We start from the raw sequence: 14,520 nt of genomic DNA, 5'->3' as shown, positions 1-14,520 counted from the left end.
TTGCCAAGAGAAAGGAAAAGAAAAGGGAATAAAAGAGAAGAAGAGGGAAATAGATAAGAAGTTTTCCCCTCTCTTTGTGTGTGAATGAGAATGCCATTATTGCTCCATTGAAAGTAAAGACAATGAAAAAAGAAAGAAGAAGAAGAAAAACCTAGAATTTGGTTCTTGTGAGTTGCTTTAAGAAACCCAAGTGCCAACCAAGGTTGAAGCACTGGTGGCACCGAGACAACGTGGTTGTAGTCCGCATCAAGTGGAGATCGACATTATTACATCTCCGACGATTACTCCTTGCTAAGGTAACCTCACTTTTGCCAAATTTTCATTATTACAAATCATTATAGGCAAGATGTTTGATAAAATGCCTAAGTGATAGTTATAGTCTATTTGGAAAAAATTTGCATGTATGAGTACTTCACTATAGGGCATTATTATAAGCCCAACTTTATTTTTGATTTGTGTTCAATGGGTTCTGGACACAGGGGCTATGTGTTCCTTGGTACTTACTACTACCTAAATGTATTTGCCGTGGGTGCAGCCTCTCAGATCATTCTGAGAAAACTAGGGTGAAAACCTAGCCATTGTCTGTCATAGGTGAAAACTAGGAATGTATTCCCTTGGGTGTGGGTCCAGTCATAATTAATATGGAGTAAATACTAAGCTCAACAGTGGGCATTACTCTGTACATGTAGGCAATTGACCGAAGCACATATTTCTTATGTTGTGGATGTATATACTCGTATTTGTATTGTAGATTGGAGTGCTTGACTACAGGATGGGTGTGTACATCTGGTAGACCTGGCCACTTGGTGGTGCAGTGTGGATGTGCATGCGACTGTGCATGTATGAGATAGTGATTACTATGTGAGGTTTATGAGACAGCTATGAGCAGTAATACATGTTATGTGAGTAAGTTCTGTGCAGTAGTAAGAATTTTTAGTAGTATGCATAACAGCTCTGGGCAAAATCAGTAGATTGTGTATGTATCTATTGAAGTGCAAATAGTGATTGCCACATCAGGGGTACAGCTGAAAAATGAAAAAGGATTTGGTATATCGATTCACCCCCTCTCAGTGTCAACCGGGACCCAACACTTTTCCTATTGGAAAGCTCCGTGCTCATATGAAATCAATCTAGGTAGAATGGTAGATACAGAAGTAGCTAAAATCTTTGGAATAACTCAAAAAGAAATTCCCAAGACAAATAGGATGGAACTGAGATACCTTGGAAGCTGACTACACTTTCGGAATAAGGGTATTGAAATTGGAATTCACCCCTTTCGTAACAATCCTCTCCTTAAAAAAAATTTGAATAGCCAAACATATGTTATTACCCACAACATCACAGCAACAGCGATAGATGTTACCTAGAAAACTATAAAGACCTGGGGCACTTGATGGGTCTAAGTCAAAAACCATCGATCTGATTTCTGCTGCAGTAGGGATCGCAAAGAGCATAGCATTGTCCTCATTAGAAATATTCTCTAGAATACAAGATAGTTGTGAGGAACTGGGCCCCTCTCGATGGGGTGAAACCATCTGTCTCTCTATTGAACAGGAGTCGTCACCTAGATTAGGGTATAGAACCCATCTAATTGAAATCACTCCATCTACCAAGGAAGGGGTTAGGCATCTCGGTCCACCCAATAAAACCTAGACTTCTACCTTAGGTATACACACAAATTCTTGCATAAGTCGTCTAAGTTTTGAATATGTACAAATATCACAATCACACATGCATTGAAAACAAAACATGATCAAAAGGTAAAGAGGTATGTTCAAATCCACCTACCCACATCTAGTTGCTCTATATTGTTAGTATACGGAATATAAGACAAGCATGTTGATAATGTAAATTGATGAAGCTAGCCTTAACATTCATTCCCATGGAGCATGGCATATGTTAAATTGAACATGGATTAGGGTTATTATTATATACAAACAAGGCTACTTATGCATGCAATATATTGAACAATTTAATAAATAAAAAAAATGTAAAGTACAAATGTATTAAAAATAAGTGAAAACAATGAGAAATTTATCGATAGAAAATTAAAACAGAATCACGAATTAGTTCCTCTCAGGGGAAAAGTTATCTATCAATGGACAGACGCTACCTCCGTGTGTATTGCGTGTTTGCTCCAATCCGGGTCAACAAAGCCTATGTGGGCTCCCTTTCCTACCACCTAAAGAACCTGTGCCTTTGCCGTTGGTGCTATTTCAATGGATTATGGCTAAAAATTACAAAAATCAAACAAAATCATGTTAGATAGCAGACATTGAGATATAATTTAAAAAATAAAAATAAAAAGCCTCGGAAAACACCTTTAGCAAGCCTGCAATCCGAGATTCCATTGAAGAGAAATCTCAAGTTTTGCTCTAGCTAGTATGGTGGAAAATCAAAAGAAATAGTAAATAAAATTGGAAAATTATGAAAATTGTACAGTAGCTAGATTATGATTTAATATACAATATTGAAGAATGAAGTTTTCCAAATCCCTACAAAATATGATGTAACTGATTGTCCTTCATTGCTACCCTACTAAGGACAACAACAAGTTGTGCTTAGTAAGAGTACAATAGCTCCATGCAAAAAACTCAGAATGAGAATTCATAAAAAGGGAAAGGGAGAAGACTTACCCCTTATAACTTTTGTGAAGGGTGCTTTATGGTTGGAACAGCGTGTGCTCAAGTGTAATTAGTGCAAGCTCTAACTGATGCGAAGTTCAGCAGTAGTTCCTTACAATTCCTGTGCGTGAATCTCGATGGCTATGATTGAGTGTGTCGATAGAGTCTATGCAGAAAATAAGTGGGACTTTGTGGGATCCCAAAACATGGGAGGGGTTATACATTTCTAGTTGGAAGGCTCCTTGGTCACCAAGAAGGGTGTGTTCTCATTCCATGTTTGAAGAAAATTTTGGTCTATTTATAGGAAGTGTATATTCCTAAAAGGTGTGAGCAATCTACACATTTTTCACATGTGTTTAGAGCTTTTTAGGTGTCCTAGGGCCTTAAGTTGAGTCTAGGTATAAGTCCCTTGGGTGTCAAGGTATGAGAATGGGTTGTGATTTGGTCTAAGATTACACAATCCTTATAAAATCACATAATCCGACCAAATTTGTACTCTGGCCGACACAATTGGTAATCAGCCAACTCGGCCATTGTGCAAATAGCATCATCCAAAATGCATCCAGAGTTGGCTCTGAGTCGGTACAACTCTGGCCGAGTTAACTCAGGGGTTTTAGGTCAATTGGGTCTGTGACTCAATTTAGGACCAGTCTATGGTCCGTGGGGTAGTCTTGATCAATTTTATGTATGTCAAAGTCACCAACTGTTTGTTTTGAAAAAATTTTTGTTCAGTTTTAAACATCCTATGTCAAAATGAAAGAAAAAGTATACTGCCTAGAGTGAGGATGTAGCATCGACCATAGATATATGAACCATCTGCGTCTCAGGGGGTTCCCATCTCATTATTACAGTCTTTCCATAGATGACAAAATTTGGTGTCTACAATACGATTTTAGGCTTGTCAATCGTTAGAAAATTCTTTTGAAAAGTGTCAAAATAGGAAGTAATATAGTGACCAATAGCCACCACCTCTATAATCATAAGACCATCCTCCCCTTGAATGCTCCAAATCACATTTCTGCCCCTCTTGATTTTCGTAAACATTAGAAAAATTTTAGAATTACGATCCCCTTCGTGAAGCCAAGGAATTATGGATTTCTCCATCCAAACCTTCTCCTGCAACTCTAATGCCTTCGAGCAATCACCTCTAGCTGCCAATTCCCTTTCAAACAAAGCCTAAAAGAAACCCTTTGCTTCAATTTCAGCTTGAATCTAATCAAGAACTAGTTTTGTTCTTTGGAATTTAACATCGATATGAGGGAAAACAGAAGTAGCCCAATTCTTGAGATGATACTTCAGCATTTTTAGTTTCCCGACAACCACATAAATGAGTGTACCGCTCAAAGGAGTGTCCCATGACACATGCACAATCTCCACAACTTAGAATGAGAAATGATGTATCCTAAACAAAGTGTTGGTTGGGTGAGGGATTCCATCATATGAAACAACAATGGAAAAAATTGATTGGAATAGTTACAAGACCACTCGTTGAGAGCAGCCTAGAAATGTATTCAACCACTCCTCATTACCCAGAAACTTGTCCAAAACAGCCTAACATTGCCCAAATGCCTATTATTAGACCATTTATACTTACACCCATATGAAGGAATAGGAATCAGTAAGGCCGAGCTTATCATAGTAGCAAATTCTTCTGCCGATCCAACACTGAATGAACCCTGGCCTTGCTTTTCGTAGGAGAACAAACAGCGTTAAAGTCACAATAACCATTCAGGGAATAGATGATCCTGAAATTGAGCATAAATCATACCACAATTGATGACGACAAACTTTGAAAGAGCTTACATGCACAATAGAGAGAAAAATTTGGAACCCCACACCTTAACAAAAAGAGAAATCAGTTCATCAGAAGAAAGAACCACAATCGGTCTATTAATCTCATTCCTCCATAACACCCGAATGTTTGGAACTTTATAAACTCTAGAATTATGAAAAAAAAAACACATTATAATATCCCAAAGAATTAAAAAATTTCTAGGGACATTTATCAATGTTGCATTTAGGCTCTGAAAGAGATAACGTTCTAATGCTTAACCATTATGTGTAAATCCGCCCTTGCTATCCTATTCCTTACAGTTCTCACATTCCAGAAGAGGAGCTTCATTACAAACTATTGAGAGGTGTGACCATCTAGGGAGCAACTTGTAGCCGCCTCTACTTCCCGATTCCTTTGAATTGTTGCATCAACCAACACTATCTTCATAACACGATTACTACGACGAAGGCCTCTATGAAATTTCCCACCGGAGACCCTAGAGCATTTTTTTTTTTTTATCTTTTATGTGTGACTGGAACAAGACTTTCAACCTCAAAAGTCTCACACCCTCTGATATATCAGAGTGAAAATTGCCAACCGACCAATGTCTTGACAATCTACCAACGAAGAAAAATACTAGCAAACTGTCGGAGGGATTCAGGGTTTCCAAAGGACTACCACCAAGCACCACCTCTAGAGTCCCCTTAGAATATGCACCATGCACAGCCAAGCGCACCTATAGGTATCATGGACCTCCGCCGGGAACGCAATATAGCGCGTAACGTGGATACACACGCTAGGGTTCGACCCTAATGAGATGAGATAGTATCCTCTAGTCATCAAATGCCAAAGGGGGAACACACGTTATGGGTAAAAGGGAGTCGCCACCTAGAAAGGGTCTAGGACCCATAAATGTCTCCCCCAATCAAGGGAGAGAGACTAATGACTCTGATGGATAAAGCTGATTTGCACCAAGATTCTGGACAAGTGTCAAGTAATAGACTGGAAAGGTGTTAGGCACCCAGTCTGCCCGGCCCTAAGGCCGGTCTCTTATATTTGACCAAAGTTTGTTTGTACCCTACTAACTAGTCCTAAATCTAGGTCACTGAAAACCCTAAACTAGGTATCTAAGCATGACATGTGAAAACCCTAAACCAAGTGTCTAAATTATGCTAGCTAGGTTATAATGCAAATAATAAATGATTACGCTTATTAAAAAAAATTAAAAAAAAAAAACCCTAAATTAAATTAACTCAATTAATTGAGCCTAACCAAGATGAATGATTAATGAATTTATGAAATACCAAATTGAATTAATTAAAATGATTAATCCCAATCCCTAGTAATTTGTGAAATAAATTATTACAATCCTACTTAATCTAATTGGTAAAAAGATTTATAAATTAAAGGAGACCTAATAAATTTATAAAAAATGAAATGGATTAATTACATTAAATGAATGCATTTTTACTAATCTCCCTAATCTAGTATAGGAGGATTAAACTAAACCTAAAGTTTAATTAAATTAATTATGAAACGTCATTGCACTAATTATGTTTACCTTAAGCTAATCTAAGATGAGTTAAACATTCTTCAAAACCCTAGTTAAGCTAATGAGAAGAGAATCTTTTAACTAAATAAATGCAATGCTAATTATCTTCTAAATTAAATATGTCTAATGATTATTTTATGCTATACCTATATTATGTTAGAGTCTAAATGTTATATAAATTGAACCCATTAAATAATAACTAATTACGATAAAGAAAAACACTAGTGAAAAATGATATATGAGCTTAAGTAATTAAACTAATCAAAGAAGCTAAATGGAATGATTAAAGAAAGCTAAACAAGCTAAAAGAAGGGAAAGTTGAATGAATTGGAATACAAGTATACTAATTGCACTATTTTAAACAAGATCTAATTTTTTTTTTTTATTGCATTTAAAGAAAGAGGGTGAAAATCCCTAAAAAATAAGAAATTATAACACAAACCCATTCCCCAAATACGTCCTAATGCTACGAGCCGGTTTGAGGGGCCAACCACGCCCATACTAGTCTACGTCCTACACTACGTCCTATATATTATTAATAGGGAAAGAAAACCATTTGATTTTAAAGTTAAAATGAGGGGAATCCCAACACTAAATTTAGGATCGGATACATTACGGACTTGAAATCAAACCAAAACGGATAAAATAAAGAACGAAAAGAGGGGAAGATTCCACACAGAAAATAGAAATGAAATAACAAGTTGTGGGTATTACAAATATGAACTATCTAATCAGCAAATTAAAGAAATAACAAGAAACAAGAAAATAAAATAGGAAGAAGAAGAGAAGATGATGGGTTGGAGATAGATTTTGGCAAAGGGAAGGAGATTGGAGCATAGAAGAGGAGAGAATGAAGAAGAAGAAGAAGAAGAAGAAGAAGAAGAAGAAGAAGAAGAAGGAGGAGGAGGAGGAGGTGAATAGGTGGTTGCAGGTTCGTGGATATGGCAGCAAGGAACAGAAAAGAAAAAGAAGAAGGAGAGAAGGAGAAGAGGTGTTCAGTCGCTGCAGATTTTGGAGGAACAGAAGAGGAGGAGAAGATGAGAAGAAGAAGAAGAAGAAGGAAGTGAATAGGTGGTTGCAGGTTCATGGATACAGCAGCAAGGAGCAGAAAAGAAAAAGAAGAAGGGGAGAAGGAGAAGAGGTGTTCGGTCGCTGCAGATTTTGGAGAAGAAGAAGAGGTGCAGGTTCGGTTAAGGAGAAAGAAAGGAAGGACAAGGGAGTGGAGAGGGTTCGGGCATGGTAAAAGAGAAAAGAAGAGAGGAAGAAGAAGAAGAAAAATGAGAAGAGGTGCAGGTTTGGTTAAGGAGAAGGAAAGGAAGGAGAAGGGAGTGGACAGGGGTGGCTGATTTTCTGCTACAGGGAAAAGAAGAAAGAAATGAAGAAAAGATGGGGGAAGAGATTAGGGCTTGAGATCCTAATCTAAGGGCTTATGTCTAAAGAACAAAAATAAATCAAAAATAGATCAAATCAAACCTACTTATTAAGTGAGTATATTAAGCCACAAATGAAACCGATTATTTGAATAAAGATATAACAATAAAAGAAAGCAAAACAAATTAAAATGAAAAATAAAACGAATTAGCAAAAACAATGGATTTGACCCAATGACCCAAATCAAACTATATTGAACCCAATTAAAGCAAGATAAACCCAATTGAACCGGAATCAACTAATTCACGTTTAATAAACCATACTAAACCAAATCAAAGCTAATTAAACCTAATTAATCTAAATGAACCAATTAAACCTAAATACGCCTAATTGAATTGGAATAAACCAATTTATATCTAATAAATCACATTAAACCGAATTGAAACTAATTAAACCTAATCTATTAAATTAGATAAATTAGTTCTAAATTGCAATTGGGAGAAGAAAAATACCTTAAACCCGGCTTTAATCAAGAAACAAGGGGAGATAACCCTTGCGCTTCAAGCCCCAAATCGAACTGAACCGGACTAGATCTCCCGGCTCAAGGAAGGATTAATGTGTTAAACTTTTAGACTTGGAGAATATTTGATTTTAGAGGGAAGAAGCTAGCCAAAACCTTGATGGGGCCATCCTCTCTCTCAAATACTCAATTGTTTTCTCCCCCTCTTTGGAAGAGAGGAAGGGTTATACTTATAGCTTTGGGACTTGAGACAATTCTCTCTTATTTCCAATGTGGGACTAAAAACTAGAGAGAATTGTCCAAAAATGCTTGCTTTTGGATAAAGGGGTTTGGGTGCCATGTGGCACTCCTTGGTTGCTCGGAATGGAATCTGATACCGAACTTTGGAGTCAACTTTCGGGGGTCATATCTTTCAAGCCATTAGTCAGAATTCGATGTGTAATATATATTTAGAAAGCTCAGTCCGAGCACTATCCAATGATATGAGACACGATTGTGGCCTCGACCAGAAATCTTTACAAAAATATGCATAAAGTAGGGACCCAGATCAGATAATGAAAGAGAGAATCGGGCGTCGACTCGCATAGTTCTCACATCAAAGTGTAATGTCCGACTGGAGGGGACAAATGACAATAATCCATAACATCAAATTCTAATTTTTGAAAACATTTTCTTCTGAAAGTTTATAGGGGGGAAAATAGTCATTTTCTACTTTAAGCTTGAAAATTCTCCACGTCTAAAATGTCTAACATGTAATTCTTCATATAGTCATCATTGCCGGGGGATGACAAAATTCGGTGTCTACAACACCACTGTGTCCATATCTGAAAATCCTGACTCACCAGCTAACTCTCCATCCATCCAACCTGGTAGACTAATTTTGACTAAAGCAAAAAAATGGTATTGTTGTCTATAACAAACACAATATTCTCAATCAAAAGTGGACCAGAGTTTGTCTTCCTCCTAAACATCCCCTCTCCCTTCTAATTGGCTACTATGTTGGGTCTCACTTAACACTGAGAGGGGGTGAATCAATGTATTAAAAAACTTTCCCTCTGTTGGGACCGGTGCGCATGGGGGCTCTGTATTGGGCGTCGCACCAGTGGCCCAAAGTCTCTGCCAGATCTTGGCTCGAACCACGGTCGCGTTGGCTGGACATTAAGAAAATAAAGTTGCACCTTCTCCACAAGTCTGAGCTTTTGGATGACTGGCAAGCGCTTGATCCTACAAATGGTATCAGAGCAGGTGGTCGCGGGTTCAAGTCTCCCCAAGCGCATGGGTGCTCTGGTATTTGGACGTCGCTTTGAGGGGGATTGTTGGGACTAGTGCGCATGGGGGCTCTGTATTGGGTGTCATACCGGTGGCCCAAAGTCTCTGCCAGATCCCAGCTCGAACCGCGGTCGCGTTGGTTGGACATTAAGGAAATACAGTTGCACCTTCTCCACAAGTCCGGGCTTTTGGATGACTGGTAAGCGCTTGATCCTACACCCTCGTCTGGTTCTTTGCCAAATCACCAACTGATGTAGCTTACTCTCAGTCACAGTCTATCAATTTTGCCTAGAATTGCTATATGTACAACTGACAACTCTCACAGTTGCACAGTGCTTTCTCACATAATCTGTACTGCTGCTCAAAGCTATCTTGCGATCCCTATACTACAACGACTGCCTCACAAACACACAATCGTATGTACATCCACATTGCACTACCAAGTGGCTAGGCCTACCAAGTATGCACACCTATCCTACAAACATGTACTCCAATATGCAAAGCAAGCATACACAACCACAACACAAGAGATACGTGCTTTAGTTAGTTGTCTATATGCATGGAGTAATGCCCACTATCGAGCTCCAAGATCCACTCAGTATCATTTATAACTATACCCATGGCTAGGGAACACATTCCCAGTTTCCACTCTTGACATATAAAGGCTAGGTCTCCACCCCAGTTTTTCCAAAATAATCTGAGAAGCCACACCCATAGCAAATATTTTTAGACAGTGGTAACTACCAAGGAACACACTGTCCCTGTGTCTAGCACCCATTGAACACCAATTTCAAAATTGAGATTGGGCTTATATCAATGCTTTACAATGATGCATATGCTAGCATAGGTCTACAGTATCAAAATCCTATACCTAGCATACATCCAAATACTCATACATACATATGAAAGTAAATATTGGGGTTGGAGATGCTTACAACCATCATCTGAGATACCTAGAGATATCAGGAGATGTTCGGAGTTGTCTCAGAGATATTCTAGAGATGCCTCAGGTTCAGTGGAACTTCTAGGAATAGTTGCAACCCGAAACTGACAATGAACTGGAACCCCCTTTGCAGTGGTGGTTTTCTCAGTCTCTCTCTCTCTCTCTCTCTCTCTCTTCTTTTCTTTTCTTTTTCTCCTCTGTAGAAATCCTCAATAATTTCCACAATAGCACATAAGCATTTTCATAAGCTCAATACATTGCTTACATAACATGGAGTACACAAGCCAAACTCAATTAATTAATGATCCCATTTCTCTCTTTCTCCCCTTTTCTTTTCATTCTTCCCTTCTCTTCTATTTTACCATTTTCTTGTCTTTCTTATAAAGACAACTTTAATGGAGCATCAATATACAATCTCCATTAATGGAGGTTAGAAACTCACCTCTTGAAGTTAAAGCAAGCATATACAAAGAGGGTGGACCTTCTGTCTTCAATGGAATGGGGAAAACACAAACCCTTTTCCCTTTCTCTTCTTCTTTTTCAATACACAAAGAGACATAACCCTAACTCTTTATCTTCTCTATCTCTTTTTCTTGGCTACCACCAATAAACCATCAATCTTTCTCAACTACCTTGTCAAACCCCCATTAATAGAGTAAATTAAACTCCCATTAGGCAACAAAAACCATTCAAAGCTCAACAATCAAGAGAGGATATCCTCTTTCTAAAATTATAGATTTTATCTTCTTTAACCTCTAATCTAATGCTTCCAATGGATAGAGCACGAAAAAACAAGAAGGTAGAAACTTGAATGGACCAATTTGGCCTTGTGGATCAAAATTTATGGCCATTTGAAGTTTCGTCACTGAGATATGTCCATTTGGAATCTTACGGGTGGAGTAGGCTAAGCTGGCGACATGCAGGGGAGCAGGTTGCATCTCAACCATCAGATCAGGCCTCAAAAGGCACCTTATATCTTGACAATTCAATCTATTCAATGGACTTTTAACCTTGACCATAGGACTGGAATAGGCGCTGAGATGATAACGTAAACGGATGACATCATTAAAAGTGTTATTGAGCTCCCATTGGTGGGTATATTGATTTCTCAGTTTCTTTCTAAAAGACCCCACATAAATTGCATATAAGCCCCTCATCTCCAAAAACACCATGCTTAAAATCCTATTTGACCAAAACTTTTCAAAATTACACAAAACTTGTCAGTCCATTAAAAAAATGTTGAAAATACCTTTGCACCACAAGAGCTAATTCCAATTCTAGTTTTGGATTTTTCGGACCGATTTTGCGAAAACCACCATAACTCCCTCATACGGATTCAGACTGAGTCAACAAGAAAAAGGTATGGACCACAAATCGAAGCTCTACAATTTTTTAGAAGACCCGATCAACAGCCTTGACCATGAAAAAGACCAAAATGCCCTTAAAATTGCAGAAACTGTAACTTCTTCATCCAATATCGAAACAGTATGAAACCATGTGCATTGGGAAGTATTTTTTATGCTTGTATTAGTACATGGAGGATCTGTCTTCCAAAAAAATCATCTTCAATATCAAAAAATTTTTTGAGTGGAACTAGGCCAAAATTGCTAGTTTCGGGCCCGAAAACCCACACCTCCTACCATGGATGAACCAAACCACTCAAACACATCATACACTACTGTCATCTCTTCAGAGGGATTGTATGCTATCACATCATTGTTGTTGGCCGCCTCACCCAAACTGACCATGTTATCACTATCATGTGGCTGAGGTTGCCAACAAAGACAACCAGAAAACAACTTACTAGGAGTTTGAGCAATACTAGGACACAAAATCCCAGCTTCATTGTTTAGTACAACCACCTCAACACCACTAGCTGTAGGAGATCTCGTAGATTGTGCCCTCCCTGATTGAAAACACATTCTGCATTCTACACATGAACAACCCGTGGCCTCCACTCTTGCCGCCGGCAAGGAGCCGTCAATCTCTTTTCATCATCCCAGGGGTCTACTGATGCAGGAGCATTTTCAAATGAACCAACAATCTATCTCAATAAGCCCACAAGCCTAAGCCAAAGGATTGAAGCTGGAAATAAATTAAAGTTACAGTCCAGGATTTTTGGGTAACTTCACGGCGACACCTGTACCAACTCAGAAGGAACTAGAAGTCGTGCCATATAAAGATGGAAAGGTCTAGACGTTTATTTTCCAACAAAAAAAGAATGGTGCATCATTTTTTATATTCTAGAGAAGTTATGACGGTTTTAGTAAAGTGTGTCTGGGCTGACTGTAGACACTTAGAATTCCAGAATTCATCTATTTAGTCCAACTTCCATTAAAATTTAATTCTAGAACTTCTTGGGCACTTCAACTATTATGTTTCTAGATCCTTCAAGATGTGCAAAATGCCTTTCAAAGTTCCCAAAGTCCTTTCCTATTGGATAGTTGTTTGTCTTAATTTTATTCTTGGAAATTGCCTATGCTTGGGAGGTTGTTCCATACTCTTCTATATAAGCTTATACCAGTTAATGGAATGCATACTTGGAGATTATTCATGATTTTATTTGAGCATTTGGCCTTTGAGAAGAAGTAGTTCTTCTTGAGTTCTCTTATCCTTTAGGTGGATTTCCTTTGGATGGAAAGTTCTTTTTCTTTTGAAGCGTTGTGTTACCTCCTAGTCCTCTACAATTTTCCGGCATCAAACATATAGCATCTTCTCCTTCCCCTTCTTAGACAGACGTACATCAAGCCTATGACCATATTTTCTATAAACACTACACCGGACTAGAGGAACCTCAAAGATAACCTTTTGCTTAAAAATAAAAAAATCAATAGAGCCAACTTGATGACATTCAACATACAACTCTTCCCTCGTGGCTCTGAATCATCAATATCTATACAAACTCGTGGTTACTAACTACTAACCTACTTACTAGTATATCAAGAAATATTGGAGTGGGGGTAGGAGGTTCAAATCTTCGACCTTCCCTAGACTTATGCTAGAGCCCAATTGCAATCCCCATCTTCCAACCATGTGCCTCAGAATTTCTCTGTTTGCCTTTTTTCTTCAATGTTAGTTTTTTTTTTTTTTTTTTTGGCACGATTTGGTTGTTTGGTCATTAGTGAAGTAGGTGCACCCTTTCCAAGTCAGTACTCCACTTCAAAACATGGGTAATTGTGTTACTTCGAAAGATGCCATTTCTACATGTAAGTGATACCGTTCTTATAAAAAAATTGCAAAGAACTACACCCTAACACCTTTGGACCAGCAGAACTACTCTCTCTCTCTCTCTCTCTCTCTCGTTTTTATGCAGCCACATTCATGTGAGGTAAAGATTTCCCTTTCTTTCCCTTTCTTTCCCTTCATTTTCGTTTCCAACCAGTGGGATCCATTGTTTTTGCAACCATTGGTAGAAGATTTGTTCCCAGCCCAAAAGGCTGAAAGATTGTAGCACAAACCCGGCCCACCCTACTCCAGGGCCAGCTCTGCTGCTAAAGCGACTATTTCATCCATTCTCAATCTCCCTCTTATGGGCAGTAAATAATGTGAACTAAATAATACTTGACAAAAAAAAGGGCAAATAATATCCGAAAAAAAGGGTAAATTTGATATGTACAAGATTTGTTCCACAGCTATAATGCCCCATCCTTGGAGCCCATGATCAAAGTTCTATAATCTATCCAATTCTAGACTGTTTGCAAAAGACCTCAACTTATTATTTACCTTCATCATTCTTTATCTCCCAATCTCTATACTTTCTCAAGTGATTGCCACTCCCCGTTCTTTCTTTGGTACTCCACTCTTTTTGCGCCAGATGGGTCACCTTGTTTACATCATTCTTATGAAATTTAAAACTATAAAAATTAAAAAGAAAAGCTATATCATCTTCATTGTTTTGTATGCAGTTCCTTCTTCTCATCACAAGAGGTTAACCATGACTATCTGATCATGGTGGTTCACCTGATCTCACAAAATTTTGAAGATTGATCACCATTACTGTTGTATCATCCTTGCTGCCCCTGCTAGAAGACATATCTACCAGCTTTTTGCATGATTCTAAGGTGATCTTGTGCCTTGAGACAACATCAACTGCCTCTTGATTACTTACCTGATAAAGCCAAAATTTATCAAATTATATACTAAAACATGTATATAATGGAAGAACCGAAGTTTATAGAAAAAGAGAGAAGAACTTGTCATGACCAGTTAGTTTATGCACACCTTATCCCACAGTCCATCAGAAGCCACTATCAGAAAGTCACAATCCGATGTTAAATGAAGCTTCTTAATCTCTGGTTCAGATATTATCAATTCCTTCAAACTCAAGTCTCCTATTGCTCTAGATACTGCTAATGAATCTTGAGCTCTCCAAACTCCATTGCGACAACTCACATAACCACCCTGCAATAAAATTTGATTACAAAGGCTGATGATTAACCAATGAACAGAAATTTTTTTTTTTTTTTT

The 14,520-nt window shown here is 38.1% G+C and overlaps 1 protein-coding gene across 1 annotated transcript in view; it reads right to left on the bottom strand.

Annotated features, from left to right (window-relative positions):
• Positions 1-13,594: 13,594 nt before the first annotated feature.
• Positions 13,595-14,520, bottom strand: part of LOC122064882 (probable protein phosphatase 2C 74) — a 15,257-nt gene continuing 14,331 nt past the window's right edge. Inside the window, exons 4-5 of the mRNA XM_042628666.1 lie at positions 14,275-14,454; positions 13,595-14,161 (exon numbers count right to left, since the gene is read on the bottom strand). Of these exons, the coding sequence (XP_042484600.1) occupies positions 14,000-14,161; positions 14,275-14,454 (342 nt within the window). The 3' untranslated portion in view covers positions 13,595-13,999. The remainder of the gene's footprint in view (positions 14,162-14,274; positions 14,455-14,520) is intronic.

This window comes from Macadamia integrifolia, unplaced genomic scaffold (genome assembly GCF_013358625.1).
Source record: "Macadamia integrifolia cultivar HAES 741 unplaced genomic scaffold, SCU_Mint_v3 scaffold1801, whole genome shotgun sequence".
NCBI classification, from domain to species: Eukaryota; Viridiplantae; Streptophyta; class Magnoliopsida; order Proteales; family Proteaceae; genus Macadamia; species Macadamia integrifolia.
This window is presented reverse-complemented; position numbering and strand designations above follow the sequence as displayed.